We start from the raw sequence: 18,900 nt of genomic DNA, 5'->3' as shown, positions 1-18,900 counted from the left end.
CTGCTCCACCACCCTCGACCTAATAATGTCGGTCGAGCTACCTATATCCACAAGCACACGTTTAATTTGAAATGTATTCACAAGAAAAGTAATTACCAATGCATCGTTATAAGGCTGAGATAGGGTCTCCATGTCCTCGTCGCTGAATGTGAGAGCGTCCTCGAGTATGTAACCTCGAGTTCACTTTTCCCTAGTGATGGATATTTTTGTTCGTTTGACAATGGGTTCCTGTGGGATGTTGACTCCCCAACAATCATGTGGATGACATGTTGTGGTTCTTCTGTTCCATTTTTCTTGTTCGCCTCTCTTTCCCGAAATTGATTTTTAGCTCGGTCGCTGAGGAACTCTCGGAGGTGCCCTTTGCTAAGTAGTCAGGCTACTTCTTCTCAGAGCTATCTGCAATCTTCGATCTATGACCGTGTCTACCATGAAATTCGCATGTTAGTTTAGGATTCCTTTGCGACGGATCTGATAGTACAAGTCTTAGCCACCTAGTGTCTCTGATTTTGCCGATGGCAGATACGATGTTTGAAACCTCGATGTTAAAGTTGTACTCAGATAACCGGGGTGCCTCCATCGGCCCTATGTATCTGCCAAACCCGGCTCTGCTCACGAGTCCCCGAGGATTCTGACCTCGGTCTACCCTTTGGTCGTTTCGGGGTATGTTACGCCTTGGGCATTTCTTAGATCTTCAGTGTATGGTTGGTACCTTTCCTTGTTTGGTTTTGGCTCCTTTGCCAAGAGACTGCTAGGATATACTGAGCTTGAGGAGGCTCCCAGTTGGTCGTCCTCGACCCTAATTTTTTATTGATATCGGTTTTGGACATCCGACCAAGTCACAGCGGATATTCAACAAGGTTCTGCTTCAGCTGCTTCGAAGCCACCGAGCTTCATTCATTCAAGCCTTGGGGAACCTGCACTATCCAGTCATCGGAGACTGGCGGTAATTCCATTTGCTCTATTTGAAAGCAAGATACAAACCCCGCAACATCTCATTTTCTCTCTGTTTGATTTTGAAGACGTCGGACTTCATTGTAGCAGCTTTGATGGCATCGGCATGTGTCTTTATAAAAGAATCTGCCAGAATGGCGAATGAGTCTATCGAATTCGGGGATAGGTTATGATACCACATCATGGACCCTTTTGAAAGTGTTTCCCCAAATTTCTTCAATAGGACGGATTCAATCTCGTCGTCCCTCAGGTTATTTCCCTTTACGGCACAAGTGTAAGTAGTGATGTGCTCGTTGCGATCCGAGGTTCCGTTGTACTTTGGGAGATCGGGCATTCTGAATTTTTTTGGGATGGGCTTCGGAGCCTCACTTGACAGGAACAACTTTTGTACGAATTTCTTTGAGTCAACACCCATCAGGATCGGGGGTGCGCCCGGGATCTGATCGACCCTTGAATTGTAGGTCTCCACCTTTTTATCATTAGCTTCTATCTTCTTTTTGCCTGATTCAATCCTCTTTGTGAGGTCCTCGAGCATCTTTGTAATAGCAGGGTCGGTTGCTGACTCGTTGTCGCTCAGTCTTTCCGGCACCTGTTCGGCTCGAGGGGCCGTTTCTGGTGCTGCCGTGCTTGGAGTTTTTTGGTGGCTTTGCAGTTGAGCAATTGCCAGCTGTTGTGCCTGCAACATCTCAAAAATGACGTGAAGGCTAACCTCTTGTTCCTCCCAAACTGGGGTTTTTTTTATCTTCTTGTTGGTTTTCTTGGCATATACTCCTATTAGTGTGGGAGCTTATATCGACATATTGGGCATTGTGTGAGACCACATCCACGGGGTTGGCTCTGGTGCATCCTTAGGGTTTCGCAGTGGTACACTGACGCTTGGAACAACTACACCATTCTCTCCATGGTCTTCAAGACCGTTGTTTTCATGCGCATTCACTGAGTTAGATATTTTGACCTGAAATCAAAGATTCTTGGGCAAGAAAAAGTGTAAAGAATAACTTGAGTTACTTAGTAAACCAACACGAAAACAATCACTATTATTTTTAGCCCTACGGTGGGCGCCAAACTATTTACCTCAAAAATGGTACTAACAATTAGATTTGATTTTGTGGTTCTAAAAATATGTGATTTATTTTTATGCTAGTTGTTAGGTAATAGATGCTAAGTGAGGGACTAGAAAATAAGATAAGATCTAGAAGGTAGTATGTTGTGCAAATCGAGTGGCCGAGAATCGGGGCCTCGAGCCAGACTGTATGGGGCCTCGGGATCGAGCTAAGTGTTAGGATGCGGACGACCGATGAAGGACTAACAATTCTAAGAGCTTTAATGAGGGCTCTTTATGATCAATGATGAGTAATAAATGAAGAACAATCAATGAAACGCAATAAATGTAAGTAATAAATCAAGGGAAAGACAATAGAGAGCGTCTAAGTTAGAGAGCAGAGAATGTTCTTATTCTTGTATTGAATGTCATATGTGCAAGAAATAACAAGGGTCCCATTTATATAGGAGGGGGAATCCCAACAAAATACATATGCATCTATTATAAAGATTTACAGTTGGTACATCTATTTAATATCATGGTACAGACTTACACTATTCTTATATACTTGGTCAGCTCTAATCACTTGCCTTGGGAATCTCCCACTCGTTCATCATAGCCCCCGATTTATACTGCCCTAAGGTCAAGCTATGCCTCGAGCCTTCGGGTTCATCAAAACCTCGAGTTGTGCCTCAAGCCTTCTAGCAACGAGCTATAGATTACCATGATGATCCCAAAATCGGACTCTCCGATTTTAGCCGTATACAGGCATATAAGAGTGTATTTGGCAACAGGGGTAGAACATGAATCAATTAACTTTAAATAAGACGCGTAAAGATAAATTTAGCAATGGAGGATATAGCATGATATGACAACTTCATTTTAATGTGCCTAAGAAACCCAAGAGTCTAAAACGGTCAAATTTCTACATATAAGCCATATACACACTCGTCACCTCATGTACACGTCCTTCACGTAGTTCAAATAGTACAAGCCAACAAATACCTACGAGGAAGTTTCCCCCACAACATTAGGCAAGATACTTACCTCAAAAGACCTCAATCAATTCTCAAAAATAGATTTTCCTTTGCAATTCACCTCCGTTTGGTACAAATCTAACCAAAATCGACTTAATAACATCAAATAGTGCAAGATAAATCAATTCCAATAATTAAAGCTACGATCTTTACGCAATTCCTCAAAAGTCAACACAAGTCAACCTGGGACCCACCCGATCAAAATCCGGGTCCAATGGTAGATTCCGACTATCCATGACCCATGAGCTCATATATGTGATTAGTTTCAAAATCCGAGTCCAAATCGACTCTCAAAACTCAAATTCTTATTTATTTATTTTTCAAAAACATGATAAAGTTTCACAAATTTTTACTTTCATTCACATAATTTTGATGTTAAAGTCAAAGATATATTGATGGAATATGATTAGAAATATATTAGAATCACTTTCCCAAAGCTTGTAGATGAAAATCCCTCTTCAAAATCGCCTCCTACCGAATCTAGGGTTCCAAAATATGAAAATGAGACCAAAATCCCGTCCCTCAGCTCTTATGTCAATAGCAGGTGTTGCAATTGCGTTCCGAGGTTCGCAAATGCGAGAAATCCGTCACAAAAGCAAAAATCCCACATCCCTGCTAGAGTCACACATGCAACATAAAGTTCGCAAAAACGAACAATGGACACTCGCAAATGTGACCTGATTAATTGCAAATGAGAGACAACTTGCCCAGCCCCTCCTTCACATAAGGCGAACTCTTTGTTCGCAAATACGACCTTAACACACCTATACTAACATCACAAATGCGACTCATTTCTCACAATTGCGAAACATAAAGCTTCTGCACAGAACCAGCAGTGCTCAAACTCTATCAAATCACTCAGCAACATGTCTGAAACTCACCCAAGCCCTCGGGGCTCTAAACCAAACATCACCACAAGTATAAAAATATAACGCGAACTCGCTCATGCGATCAAATCAAAATAACATCCGAAATCATGAATCAGACCTCAAAACACAAGAATTCAACATGAAACTCAAGAACTTCTAAAAATACAATCGCGCATCTGATTCCTATCAACTCAACTAGGAACGACGTCAAACTTTAAGGACAAGTATCAAATGACAAAACGGACTTATTCCAAGTCCCTAAACAGTAATCCAAACACGATAAATACAAAGTCAACATATGGTCAAACTTATAAAAATTCAAAATCTTAAATTGCCAACTTTCGGCAAAACAACACACAACCTACGGACCTCCGAATTCGATTCTGGGCACACGCCTAAGTCTAAAATCATAATACGAACCTATCAGATCAGTCAAAACACCGTTCCGATGTCATTTTCACAAAATTCAACCTCGATCAATATTTTCAACTTAAGGTTCTAAAGTGAGAACCTCTCATCGAAATTCATTCTAAAACGTCAAAATTAAAATCCGACCATGCATGCAAGTCACAATACACAAAAGTTTTTTAAGACCTCAAACCACTAAACGGAACCTTAAAGCTCAAAACGACTGGTCGGGTCATTACAGATATTTCATGAAAACTTCCACATTGTCAGTCATACAAATCCACTTCTTATCAACGCACACTATGTTATCCTTTGCAAGCAAGATTGAATGGACAAACCACACCAACGAAAGATTAAACCTCTCTTTTGTCATAAACTCTTTGACTTCAATATCATCAAAAGCTTCTCTGCTTTCACCACTTCCTGCTAGTTACACAAACTTTGTTGCAGAATCCTTCCCCATCCTCCAACACTTTGTCCATTTCTTCTTTACTGGGTTTGGCACCACAGTTCAATTCAGTCATCATAGAAAACTCCCTCAATCCAAAGTGAACATGCTTGTCTCCAACTAAAAACCATAACTCGTGCTTCTTCGTGCAATAAATTTGGCGAATCAACATGGAATGGACAAGCTATCCATTGAACTATGTCCAATGCCCTAAAAATTTTGCAAACTATTCAAAACAACTACTATCAAACTTTTCCATCAATTTGAGTGTTCTGATTTTTTCCTTGAACTCATGGAATTGGTTGATCCTAGACCTCACACTAATCTTGGCCAGAAAATATCTATGCTTTCTTAGAAAGGTCCTGAAGTTGTATTTAGATGTGCCAATCACCCTTACAAACACAGGAATTGACAGAGGATCCTGGTCACCTTCAACTGCTGCATGTGTTTCACTTTCCAACTCATCTTCACCATCTTCAGGTTGTTCATCATCTTCATCATCTTCATCATCATCTTTTTGCTTCTATTTCTTCTTCTTTAGCATTTTTATCAACCTCCTGAGCAACATCACCATTTTCATCCTCCTCTACAGCATAATCACCATTTTCATCATCCTCTAAACCTAAAGATTCATCATCACTATCGTTTTCTTCTTCGACAATTGCTTTTTCAGAAACCTGTTCTTCCATTTGAGTTTGTGTTGAATTTATGTCCAAGTCTTCTTCCTCATCCTCATCAACACCCTCTAATGCTAAACTCCTTGAAATAGATTCTATAATAACAGGCATGTACTTGTCAACTAATCTAGACCTTGATCTTGTTCTTTTTTTACTGGTAGACTTTGATGGCTCTATGTTCTTTTTCCTCCTATCACGCTTAAAAATATCAGCATTTCCTTCACTAGGGGAAGCTTCAGAAGTATCTATATTTCATTTTTTGGTAGTAGTTTTTGAAGGCCCAACATTTGCTTTACTAGGCGAAGCTTCTTGTGTTTTTGCATTTGTTTTCTTTTTGGAGACATTGAAGGTTGTGCAATTGCTATCGTTGCCGAATGAATATGCTTCTTAACAATTGACTTCTTCCTCATGTTACCTACATGCAAATATGCAATGTCACATTTAATAATTTAAAACTTATGATCGGAACAAAAAAAATACGCCCCAATTCCAACAAACATCTATGACTAGACGACAATCAGCCAGTGGTTTATCAACATTAGGTCGCCAGTCCGATAAAAATCTAAAATAAAGATCCCAGAGGTAGTCCAAGAAGCAAAGATAACCACCCACGCCATATAAGATATGGTTATACACAACCCAATCGAACTTGAACATGCACATGAACGAATCCCTTTACAAAATCCCAAATCACAAATGTAAGAAACGGAAAAAAAAAAAAAAAAAATTTAGGATTTATCAAAATTGACAAGTTTTGAGGAACTATACAGTGCTTATTGGGTCTATAGAGACGATTCCACTCAAAATCGAAGCTTGATTCTTGTCGGATGCCGCTGAAAACTACCGTGGCCGGGGTTGAGTGAGAGAGAAAAAAGAGAGTAGAGAGTAGAAAGAGAAACTGGCGGAAAATTTAGGTGAAATAAAGTTTTTCAAACTTTAATAGGTGCGCAAATTTTGAAAATATTAAAAAGGCCCCTGCCATCTTAACCCACTCATTTATCCATTTTCCAATCCAAAAAATTCTTAACAATTCTTGTCTAAAAACTAGTTATACGAAAAGATACAAAGTGTAATGGGCTTTAATAACTCTGCAAATCCAAACCCGTCTGCTCCATTGAGGTGTTTAGGTTTTCACTTGCAGAACAATCCAGACCCTTCCCTAAAACCCCTCAATCTTCTTGTTCTTCTTCTCTCTTAAACCCTTATCAAAATCCCTCTCTCTCTCTCTCTCTCTCTCTGTTTTCTACACACAACAATGGGTAGTAGCCAAGCTGCAGTTTCATTCCTCACAAACCTTGCCCGAGCCGCTTTCAGCCTCGGCCTCGGGGGCGCAGTTCTCAATTCCTCCCTTTACACCGTCGACGGAGGCCAACGCGCCGTTCTCTTCGACCGCTTCCGTGGAGTCATAGACGAAACTGTAGGTGAAGGGACCCACTTTTTAATCCCATGGCTACAAAAGCCCTTCATCTTCGATATCCGTACTAGGCCCCACACTTTCTCCTCAATCTCCGGAACGAAAGATCTCCAGATGGTTAACCTCACGCTCCGTATCCTCTCTCGCCCTCAAGTCTCCCGCCTCCCCGACATTTTCAAAACCTTAGGTACCGAATATGACGAAAAGGTCCTCCCTTCGATCGGCAACGAGGTGCTCAAAGCCGTCGTGGCTCAATTCAACGCTGATCAGCTCCTCACGGAGCGTCCACAGGTCTCCGCTCTCGTTCGTGAGAGCCTGATCCGACGCGCCAAGGATTTCAACATCGAGCTCGATGATGTGGCGATCACGCACTTGTCGTATGGAGCTGAGTTTTCGAAAGCTGTGGAGCAGAAGCAGGTGGCTCAGCAGGAGGCTGAGAGGTCGAAATTCGTGGTGATGAAGGCTGAGCAAGAGAGGAGGGCGGCGATTATTAGGGCTGAAGGAGAGAGTGAATCAGCTAAGCTGATTTCGGATGCTACTGCGGCTGCTGGAATGGGTTTGATTGAGCTGAGAAGGATAGAAGCTTCGAGAGAAATTGCTGGGACTTTGGCTAAGACTCCTAATGTTGTTTACTTGCCTAAGCAACAGAATATGCTTCTCGGACTCAATCGTTGAGTAGGTAATCATTTGATGCAAATGCTAGTAGTTTGCTTATGTATTTATCTTTTGGTAAAATCGTATGTTTCATATTTTGATTGTTTACATTATTGTTTTTAATTTCGTTGAGTTTGTTATGGGTCGATCAACTTATCTCAAAAATTTCAAAGTCACCAGACCTCTCTGTGATCAAAGGGACACAAACTCGCAGTAGAAATATCAAATTAATTCACTTGATCTGTCATTTTTGTAAGGTTTATATTTTTTAAGGATTAGTTTTGCTTTTATATTTAATGTGGACTTAAAATAATTTACTTTTATGCAAAATAAAATTTAGTTTTCTAAAATTATAAGAGAAACAATTTTTGAGCAAATTTGCCATACATAGGTAATAATTATAAAAACTGCATTTGTTCTACTTAAAGAAATTAGTTAAAGGTCACTTTCTTTGACTCTTGGAAGGAAAAAAGTTCTGATATCATGGGACAGAAGATGTAATGAATTGCAAAATCAGGACACTGTAGTTAAAAGTGGTGGAGCGCAGAGATTAAATTGGAGAGCAGATAAGGGGATTCTGCTCACATTTCGAAGGCTTGATTGCTTTTCTTTAAGACTATATAAAGATAGAAAACTCATGATTTCATCATAGTTCCAGTGATAAGGGGTTCGGTGGGGATTATTGAGAATGTTTCATGTTTAGTATGTGGTGATTGTTGAGCATGTTGAGTGGTCATTGTTGAGGATCGATACTCCTTACGTTATGATTTATTCAATGAAGGAAACAATTAGGGAAAATGTCTTGGTGATTTGTTATTTAGTGTGTTTAAGATGATGAAACATTAAATGGCATAACCTTGTATAACATGTTGAAAGGCTATTGCACCAGTCTCTCAAGGTTCTTTGATGGACTAGTTCCTACTTACAGAATTTTTCTTGGTTGTGTGATAAAAAAGATTGCATCTGTTTTGTCACATCTTGCGGAGCTCCATTGCATTTTGGAACTTTATTAAACTAGCAAGTTCCTCAGAGTGATTGGAGATAACTTTCATTCAATAATGGTGAATTGCTATATACTTAATTGTATTTTCAACCATCCTGCTGTTTCTATGCAACCTTGCCTCCTATGGAATTTACTCCATCTCTCTTCTCTGTTCTTGTTCTTTGCTGTGGTAATCAAGATTTGTTTACTTGCTGGTGATCTTTTTGTCATAAATTACTAAGAAAATTATTACTACCGATCAGAAAAGAAAATTATTCAATATTAGCTTTCGGCCGTAGATGCTAATGGCTGGGTAGTAAGATATCGATCTTAGCATAAGATGTGCTGATCAAGAGAAAAGGGTCTTACCAACTTTTAAGACTCAAAGCTTTTTCAACACTTTCATTGGCAGCTGAATATGACCCAATCTTTTGCTCTTGTTGTATCACTTTAATTGATTTTTGGCCTTTTTTTTTGTGGTCCATAATATTTGATTTTTTCATATATAAAGAAGGAATCAACTTCTTTTTTCCAAAGTTGCCCTTGGAATAATGAGCCTAGGAGGATTTGTTGTATTTCCAATGAACAAACTAAGGTTAATATGGTCAATTTCATTAGTAATTAATGCTAAAAGTAAGGTGGGTACCTTAATATGTGTGAAAACAGCCAAAAAAATCAATTAAAGTGGACCGGAAGGAGTAGCAATTTGAGGCTATTGTGAACCTTGTACTAGATAGTAGGGTTTTATCGCTGAGTTTAAGACTGATGCTTTTGCTGACTTCCTCAAATGAAGCGGACTGTTATTTTCATTCTTACCTAATCCTCTGGAAACAGTGTACTTTTTGTGGTCAAATATTTGCTTATCTTTCGCTTGTTGCCATTGTCACTGTTCATTATGGTTTTGATTGTTCTCTTTCAGGTGGATTCTTTAATGGCGGTGTATTTTTCTGCTATTCTTGGTAGCTTCCGCGGCCTCTTTTTACCGTCTTTTTTCACTTCAAAGATGACACCTTGATTCATCCTGGACAGTGTGTTAGCATCGTACGAGAAGAAAACCAGCAACATTGAGCATGTTTCTATTTGGCTCCCTTTATGATCCTTGTCATAGTTTTTTATTTAGACAATCCCATCACTGTTCTCCACAGCTTCCCTATTTGCTAACTTGGTTTAAATAATTTTCTGTGTCACTCAACATTTTGAAGAACCTAATGCAAACTCTTGCACGTGAATCTCCAGAATCAGTATTCTCTTGCTGTTTACGTTTATACAGAGTCTCAGTTCATTTGTTGAGATCGTGTTTATGCGGTGAAATTTAGTTCTCGATTTCAACAGAAAGCATTTGTTTGCTCAAACATAGTTTGTGAAAGAAAAGTAATTGGCAGACTTTGTTTTGGAATTTTTCAAATAAAAAATATATATATTCCTGAGATATGGTAAACAAGTGCAGTGTGTAGGTTATCACTAATCTAAATATGATTTGATCCTTGTTTAGCTAAATTTAATTGTTAGCGAGGATTTAACTCAATTGTCGTATGAGCAATCTGCAAATCAAGATTTTATCTTTTCACCAAATTTATCATTCGGTTCAATCATTCTTTATTATAGAACATTACTTGACCGCTCTTACCACATCAAGATATTGGACCTCATTTCCGTATGTTAAGATATTGAAATCGGAAAGTAAATAATTCACACCTTTATCCGACAGCAAACATTGAACTTACACCCATGGAAAAGAAAAGGGTCAAATCACTTTTATCATGAACTTAGCTTAGCGCCTTGATATGCTTCAACATTGTTGTCAGAAGAAATTTGAAAAACTAGAATTGATTCGAACCCATCAGGAGAACATGAAAGCTGAAAATCAACCTTTTTCCCATTGCTTTTTGAAGAATAGGGTAGATGAAAGAGTTGTATTACTACTTTAATAGGATGAGCTTATGTGACTCCTGCTCATTCAAACGATAAACTAGAGGAATTCAGATCGATCATTATAGCGGTTTCGATCTTCATTATAGCTCACAGATAAGCTACAACGAATGGATAGGAAGGCTGGAGATATGTGTTGAAGTTTGGCAAAATGCCAAAGTCCCACATTGGTTGGGAGTTAAGTTTGGGGGGATTTTTCCCCTATAAAAGAAGGCCTAATGTTTAGGATTGAAATACACCTCTCATTTGCCTTCTCATCTGTTTAAGGCATTTGTATCTTCTCTCTTTAGTATTATTTCACTTGTATTTTTGGAGTGGAATAAAATATTTGGTTGTGTCCGAGGAGTAGGCAAAATTAGCCGAACCTCGTAAATTCTGGTGTTCCCTTTATTATTGCTTTATTGTCTTATTTATTATTTGGTGGTTGTCATAATTTTTGGTATAGTAGTTGTGACTTATTCACACTCTATACATTTGGCTTCCGCAACAATTGGTATCAGAGCCAAGGTACTGTCTAAGTATGCTCTGTGGTTGCAGCATAGTCTGATCTTCCACATCAGAAAAGATTTATCTTGGTAACTGAGTCAAGGTTCTGTCTGAGTATGCTCTGTGGTTGCAGCTTAGTCTGATCTTCCACACCAGAAAGGAAATAATCTTGATTTGTGTCGTCAGCTATTAAATAATATTTGTGTCAAAGATGGGAGACAATAAACAAGAAGAATCTACATCAAGTGTCAACAATACGTCATCATTGGCATCTTCGCTTATGACAAGAATTGTGTCAAATGCGAAATTTGCGGTCGAAATATTTGACGGGTCCGGACATTTTGGGATGTGGCAAGGCGAGGTTCTAGATGTCCTTTTTCAACAAGGGCTAGATCTGGCCATTGAAGAAAAGAAACCAGATGTTATTGGAGAAGAAGATTGGAGAATTATCAACCGTGTTGCTTGCGGTACCATTCGATCCTACCTTGCTAGAGAGCAGAAATATCCATACACAAAGGAAACTTCTGCAAGTAAATTATGGAAAGCACTGGAGGATAAATTTTTGAAGAAAAACAGTCAAAATAAATTGTACATGAAGAAGAGACTGTTTCACTTCACCTATGTTCCTGGTACCACGATGAATGAACATATCACCAGTTTCAATAAGTTGGTTACAGATTTGCAAAATATGGATACAACTTATGATGATGGTGACTTGGCCTTGATGTTGTTGGCGTCACTTCCTGATGAGTACGAGCACCTTGAAACTACTCTACTCCATGGAAATGACGAAGTTTCTCTCAGAGAAGTTTGTTCGGCTTTGTACAGCTATGAACAAAGAAAGCGAGAAAAACAGAAGGGCGGAGAAGGAGAAGCACTATTTGTGAGGGGTCGTCCTCAAAATCAAACGAGGACAAAGAAGGGAAGATCCAAGTCAAGATCCAGACCCAGCAAAGATGAATGTGCCTTTTGTCGAGAAAAAGGGCACTGGAAGAAAGACTGTCCGAAGTTGAAGAATAAGGCCAAACATAACAATGGAAAGGCCATTATGGATTCAAATGTAGCTGATTGTGATGATTCAGACTTCTCATTAGTTACAACAGAGTCATCAACATCTTCAGACATATGGTTGATGGACTCGGCTTGTAGCTATCATATGTGTCCCAACAGGGACTGGTTCGTGGAATTTCAAGAAGGAGAATATGGAGTCGTCCACACAGCGGATAACAGCCCTCTTACCTCATATGGCATTGGTTCAATACGATTAAGGAACCATGATGGAATGATCAGAACATTGATAGATGTTCGATATGTACCGGATTTGAAGAAGAATCTCATCTCTGTGGGAGCCCTAGAATCAAAAGGGTTCAAAATCATTGCAGAAAATGGAGTGATGAGAGTATGCTCCGGTGCACTAGTGGTAATGAAGGCTAATCGGAAGAATAATAATATGTACCGCTATCGTGGCAGTACAGTTATTGGGACAGCGACAGTGACATCCAGTGACGACAAAGAGGCAGAAGCAACCAAGCTATGGCACATGCGCTTGGGACATGCTGGAGGAAAATCCTTGAAAACTCTATCAGATCAAGGATTGTTAAAAGGAGTAAAGGCTTGCAACTTGGAGTTTTGTGAGCATTGTGTCAAAGGGAAACAGACAAGGGTTAAATTTGGTACAACGATCCATAATACTAAAGGCATTTTGGATTATGTACACTCTGATGTTTGGGGTCCTTCCAAAACACCTTCATTGGGTGGGAAGCACTATTTTGTAACCTTTGTTGATGATTTTTCTCGAAGAGTGTGGGTGTATACAATGAAAAACAAAGATGAAGTGCTGGGAATTTTTCTCAAATGGAAGACGATGGTGGAGAATCAAACAGGCAGGAGGATCAAGTGTATTCGCACAGACAATGGAGGTGAATACAAAAATGATCATTTCAATAAGGTCTGTGAAAATGATGGCATCGTCCGACACTTCACTGTTAGACATACACCACAACAGAATGGAGTGGCAGAACGTATGAACCGGACCTTGCTGGAGAAGGTACGGTGTATGTTGTCCAATGCTGGCTTGGGCAAAGAATTTTGGGCTGAGGCAATTACATATGCATGTCACCTCATTAATCGTCTACCATCTGCTGCTATTGATGGCAAAACACCATTTGAAAAATGGTACGGAAAACCTGCTGTAGATTATAACTCTTTGCACGTGTTTGGCTCAACTGCATATTATCATGTGACGGAGTCAAAATTGGATCCAAGGGCAAAGAAGGCTATTTTTATGGGAATTACTTCTGGAGTCAAAGGATATCGCTTATGGTGCCCTATGACAAAGAAAGTAATATTCAGCAGAGATGTTACCTTTGATGAATTTGCTATGGTAAATAAGGTAACAGAAGATACCAAACAAAATGAAGGTGCTTCTAAGCAGGTGGAGTTTGAGGGAAAATTTATTTTTCCTACACAAGAAGCAGAGGAGGAAACAAATGAAGATTACCCTCTGGAAGGAGAGCCAGTAGAGGAGATTCCAACTCAGGAATCTCAACAACAACTTGAATCAATAGTAACCAGCAGGCCAAAAAGAACAATAACGAAACCTGTTCGTCTCATAGAGACGGTTGCTTGTGCAACCTCAATTGTAGCTGATGATGTTCCTACTACTTATAAAGACGCTGTTCAAAGTTCAGAAGAAGATAAGTGGAGGATTGCCATGAATGATGAGATACAGTCCCTTCATCAGAATCATACATGGAGATTGGCCAATCTCCCGAAGGGAAAGAAAGCAATTGGGTGCAAATGGGTATTTGCAAAGAAGGAAGGATTTCCTAACCAAGTAGATGTTCGCTACAAAGCAAGATTGGTGGCCAAAGGATATGCTCAAAAGGAGGGAATTGATTACAATGAAGTGTTTTCTCCAGTTGTAAAACATTCCTCCATTAGAATTATGTTGGCTTTGGTAGCACAATTGGATTTGGAACTAGTTCAGATGGATGTAAAAACTGCGTTTTTACATGGAAACTTGGAGGAGGAAATCTACATGACTCAGCCAGAAGGATTCAAAGTTGCTGGAAAAGAAAATATGGTGTGCAAACTTGAAAAATCGTTGTACGGATTGAAACAATCTTCTAGACAATGGTACAAGCGATTTGACGAGTTTATGTTGCGGCAAGGGTACAAGAGAAGCAAATACGATCATTGTGTGTATTTGCACAAGCTTAAAGATGGTTCCTTTGTATATCTTCTCCTATATGTTGATGATATGTTGATAGCTTCCAAGAATTCGGAAGAAATTGATAAGTTGAAGATTCAACTGAAGAAGGAGTTCGAGATGAAGGATTTGGGTGAGGCAAAGAAAATTCTTGGCATGGAGATAATTAGAGATAGACGTTCAAAGAAACTCTGTTTATCTCAAAAGGAATATTTGAAGAGAGTACTTCAACGTTTTGGCATAGATGACAAGACTAAGCCAGTTAGTACTCCACTTGCTTCCCATTTTAAGCTAAGTACTACTATGTCGCCAATGGATGAAGCTGAACGAGAGTATATGTCAAAGGTACCATACGCAAATGCTGTTGGTAGCTTGATGTATGCAATGGTTTGCACAAGGCCTGACATTTCACAAGCTGTTGGAGTTATTAGCAGATATATGCACAATCCAGGGAAGGAGCATTGGCAAGCTGTGAAGTGGATTCTACGGTATATTCATAATACTGTAGATGTCGGGTTAGTTTTTGAGCAGGAAGACAATCAGTTTGTAGTTGGATATTGTGACTCAGATTTTGCGGGTGATATGGACAAACGAAGATCAACTACTGGTTATGTGTTTACTTTTGCAAAGGCACCAGTTAGTTGGAAGTCTACTTTGCAGTCAACAGTTGCTTTGTCTACAACAGAGGCAGAGTACATGGCTATTACAGATGCTGTGAAAGAGGCAATTTGGCTTCAAGGATTGCTAAAGGAGCTTGGTGTTGAACAAAAAGGTATCACAATTTTTTGTGATAGTCAAAGTGCTATTCAATTAGCGAAGAACCAAGTTTATCATGCAAGGACGAAGCACATTGATGTTCGGTATCATTTCGTACGAGAAATCATAGAAGAAGGTGGAGTCACGGTGAAGAAAATTCATACTACAGAGAATCCTGCTGATATGCTGACAAAGGTGGTGACTGCGGTCAAGTTTCAACATTGTTTGGATTTGATCAACATTGTTGAACACTGAAGATTGAAGATGAAGACACAACCAAAATTTGTTATTGAGAGAGAATTGAAAATGTGGAATTTTGCCAAGGTGGAGATTTGTTGAAGTTTGGCAAAATGCCAAAGTCCCACATTGGTTGGGAGTTAAGTTTGGGGGGGATTTTTCCCCTATAAAAGAAGGCCTAATGTTTAGGATTGAAATACACCTCTCATTTGCCTTCTCATCTGTTTAAGGCATTTGTATCTTCTCTCTTTAGTATTATTTCACTTGTATTTTTGGAGTGGAATAAAATATTTGGTTGTGTCCGAGGAGTAGGCAAAATTAGCCGAACCTCGTAAATTCTGGTGTTCCCTTTATTATTGCTTTATTGTCTTATTTATTATTTGGTGGTTGTCATAATTTTTGGTATAGTAGTTGTGACTTATTCACACTCTATACATTTGGCTTCCGCAACAATTGGTATCAGAGCCAAGGTACTGTCTAAGTATGCTCTGTGGTTGCAGCATAGTCTGATCTTCCACATCAGAAAAGATTTATCTTGGTAACTGAGTCAAGGTTCTGTCTGAGTATGCTCTGTAGTTGCAGCTTAGTCTGATCTTCTACATCAGAAAGGAAATAATCTTGATTTGTGTCGTCAGCTATTAAATAATATTTGTGTCAAATATGGGAGACAATAAACAAGAAGAATCTACATCAAGTGTCAACAATACGTCATCATTGGCATCTTCGCTTATGACAAGAATTGTGTCAAATGCGAAATTTGCGGTAGAAATTTTTGACGGGTCCGGACATTTTGGGATGTGGCAAGGCGAGGTTCTAGATGTCCTTTTTGGGCCCACCAATAAGTGTCATGCGATTAACTGACATAACAATCATTCAAAAATATAAAGCGCGGTATTATACCGCATTTTTCATCAAAAAATTCTGCCCCCTGAGCTAGGACTTGCCTTATTTAAAGGCGTTAAGATTTTATGAAAATCCAATCAAAAAATATTCTAACTTCCGTTCAAACTTTTCTTCTTGTTATCAAGCATTTTTATAATATCTGAAGAGCCAAAAATAAGGGTTTCATTATATTGGGGGTGGGGGGTGTGAGGTTGTAGCGGAGAATAACTCTGTGAGGTTTCCACAGTGTCATGTTAAATTGCCGCTTACAATGGAGTACGATAAATTGGTATCGTTGATATGTAAAAGAATGAGTGTGAGAAAACGTTAGCTGAACCTTAAAGTAACCGGTAGATATCCGTATTCTGTGACTCCGCAGGGGTTTGCTTTTTATTCTGAGTTTAACATCGAAGATGATGAAACTCTTAGAGATTTTTTGTGGATTCCGGATGAATACAGAAAATTTATTATGATAAAATTGTTGGAAATATACATGAAGGTTGAAGACGTTCTCAATAATGAGGTTGTGCATAGTAGGGATAGCCCCTAGTCATCGGGTGGTTATTCTGAAGCAGTTTTTGCCGGACAGATTCCTGATGAAAGAGTTTGCTTTGATTTAAACTTATCACCACCGGCGAATGAGCAGCGAGGAAATAATTTTTCGACTTTACATAATCTACAAGGCGACTAGTAAACTTCAATTTTTCTATGCCTTAACGATGTTTATTTTATGTTGAAGTGGATTTGTAATAACACTCATATTTTCTACAGGGGGTACCATCCGAATATGAATTTTACAAGTTATGACCCCGCTCCTAGTTGGAATATGCGTAGTTCTGGCATGTTGGATCACGGTGGTCCATCCGAGAGTCATCACCAACAAGAAAATGTCCATCATGGAATGTCAACACAGTACGACTTGTAAGTGAAGTGATATAGCTATATGTAAAGTACTTATCAAGTTGAGTAGCTTATCATTTTGTTCTTTTTGTGCTGTGAAAATGAGCAACTTGATGTTCCTGACCTCACATAGTTTTCCGTAGATGACGTATTGACTCGTGATTTGGATGCGCAGAGTCAGGAAGATATAGTGATTATGACAATAATGCCAACGAGTCTATAGATAACACACTCTTCCCTGATGAGGGTGATGAGGAGGAGGAAGTGAATGTCGAACCTGAGCTGACGAGGGAGCATGCTCTTCCACCTCCCATTAGACCAAGAGTGTACCAGTTCCACGTGCCGTTTCATGAGCGGAATATTTCCTACCTTGATAATTTTCCAAGTATGCCGGATGTGGATACCCTCACAAGGGATGCTGATGAATTTCAGTCAGCAATGTAGGATGAGTATAGACCAACGGTGCTGGCAAAGGGCATGTATATTCCCGATAAAGCTCGCCTAATCAGGGCTGTAAAAATCTACAGCATAAGAGAGTGATGTGAGATGATGGTAAGGGAGTCAACTCCGGAGGTATATAAGGTTGTATGCCGTAGAGACTTTATGGGTTGTAACTGGATATTGCGTGCGAGCAAGAAGAAATCAGGGTTGTGAAAAGTGGGTAAATATATTAGCACCGACATATGTGAAATGGACACATTCAATGAGAATCACTTCAACTTGGATGTAGACTTGATTTCTCTTGTCTTGATTCCATATTTGGAAGTGTCCATTATGTTCAAGATCAAAGTGTATATTACAGCCGTCCACCAGGAATATGGGTGTACTATAACCAAAAGAAAGGCATATCTTAGGCGCAAACGTACTTTTGAAATTATTTATGGTGACTGGGATAAGTCATTTTCATCTATACCCAAGTACATGACCACACTGAAACACTTTAACCCAGGACTGTTGTTGAATGGAGGCATGAGTGGAGTCCAGAAAGATCGGAATATATTTTTAACTATGTGTTCTGGTCATTTAAACCAGCAATTGATGGTTTTGTGGATTGTCGTCCGGTAATTTTCATAGACGGTACTCATGTCTATAGAAAGTATGATATTAAGCTTTTGATCGCAGTTGCAGTAGATGCCAATAGACAAATATTTCCACTAGCTTTTGCCATTTGTGCCAATGAAAGTGAATAGACGTGGACGCTTTTTTTGAACCACTTGAAGCAGCACGTTTTCAATCAGCGTTCAAGTATTTGTCTAATATCTGATTGGCATGGTGGTATTTTAAGTTCTGTACGGCATTTGCCTGAATGGCAAGAACCGTACGCATATCACGACAAGGCCTTGCATGATTTAATATGGATGGCTGCAACTGAGCACCAACAGTGCAAATTCACGAGGTGCATGGAAGCAATCCGGCAGTTAGATCCACGAGCCTATACTTTGCTGATGGGACATGAGCTTCACAAGTGGACATTGCATGTTGATGGTGGCAAACAATGGGGAGCCCTGACTACAAATGTGTCGGAGTCATTCAACTGCTTATTGAAGTCTACACGTGGATTGCCTGTCACTGCCATGGTCCGGATGACATTCAAACAGATTGCGGAGAGGTTTGTTAAAAGGCATAGTGCTGCATCGGAATTGATGGATAAGGGTGTTCAATTTATGCCAATATCGATAAGAAGATTTGAGAAATACAGGAGGCGAGCACATTGGCATTCATATTTACAGTACGATCACGACTGGGGTGTTTTTGAAGTTTGCACCGCTATCCACGGACACCGGGGGAATAATCTACACACCGTGAATGAAGCCAGTAGGTTGTGTTCATGTAGGAAATGGACCATCTACCACATGTCGTGCGCACATGCCAGTTGGTTTAGGGACAACTAACTATGTTGATAAGCAATACAGTATTGTTGCATACGTAAACACATATAATGGGCAGTTGCAGCCATTGGGTGCTGAGCATTATTGACCGCCGGAACCATTTAAAATGTTGTGTAACAAGGACTATT

General features: G+C 39.5%; 2 protein-coding genes across 3 annotated transcripts; both read left to right on the top strand.

The window, feature by feature from the left end:
* Positions 1-6,426: 6,426 nt before the first annotated feature.
* On the top strand, positions 6,427-9,711 carry LOC104216651 (prohibitin-3, mitochondrial-like). 2 transcript variants are annotated; one of them, XM_009766762.2, is made up of 2 exons: positions 6,427-7,525; positions 9,402-9,711. In XM_009766762.2, exon 1 carries the CDS (start codon positions 6,688-6,690, stop codon positions 7,519-7,521), a length of 834 nt encoding a protein of 277 aa, XP_009765064.1. In that variant the 5' UTR covers positions 6,427-6,687; the 3' UTR covers positions 7,522-7,525; positions 9,402-9,711. The 2 variants fall into 2 exon arrangements, with proteins under 2 accessions (XP_009765064.1, XP_009765065.1); XM_009766763.2 differs by having other exon boundaries at positions 6,541-7,521.
* Positions 9,712-17,573: 7,862 nt separating this feature from the next.
* On the top strand, positions 17,574-18,073 carry LOC138889987 (uncharacterized). The gene is made up of 2 exons (XM_070173337.1): positions 17,574-17,850; positions 17,916-18,073. The coding sequence occupies exons 1-2, from the start codon at positions 17,574-17,576 to the stop codon at positions 18,071-18,073; spliced, it is 435 nt and encodes a 144-aa protein (XP_070029438.1).
* The last annotated feature ends 827 nt before the right edge of the window (positions 18,074-18,900 follow it).

The sequence above is a fragment of the Nicotiana sylvestris genome, chromosome 4, assembly GCF_000393655.2.
Source record: "Nicotiana sylvestris chromosome 4, ASM39365v2, whole genome shotgun sequence".
Classification (NCBI taxonomy): Eukaryota; Viridiplantae; Streptophyta; class Magnoliopsida; order Solanales; family Solanaceae; genus Nicotiana; species Nicotiana sylvestris.
Note: the sequence above shows the minus strand (reverse complement) of the source record. Positions and strands in the feature narration are given on the sequence as shown.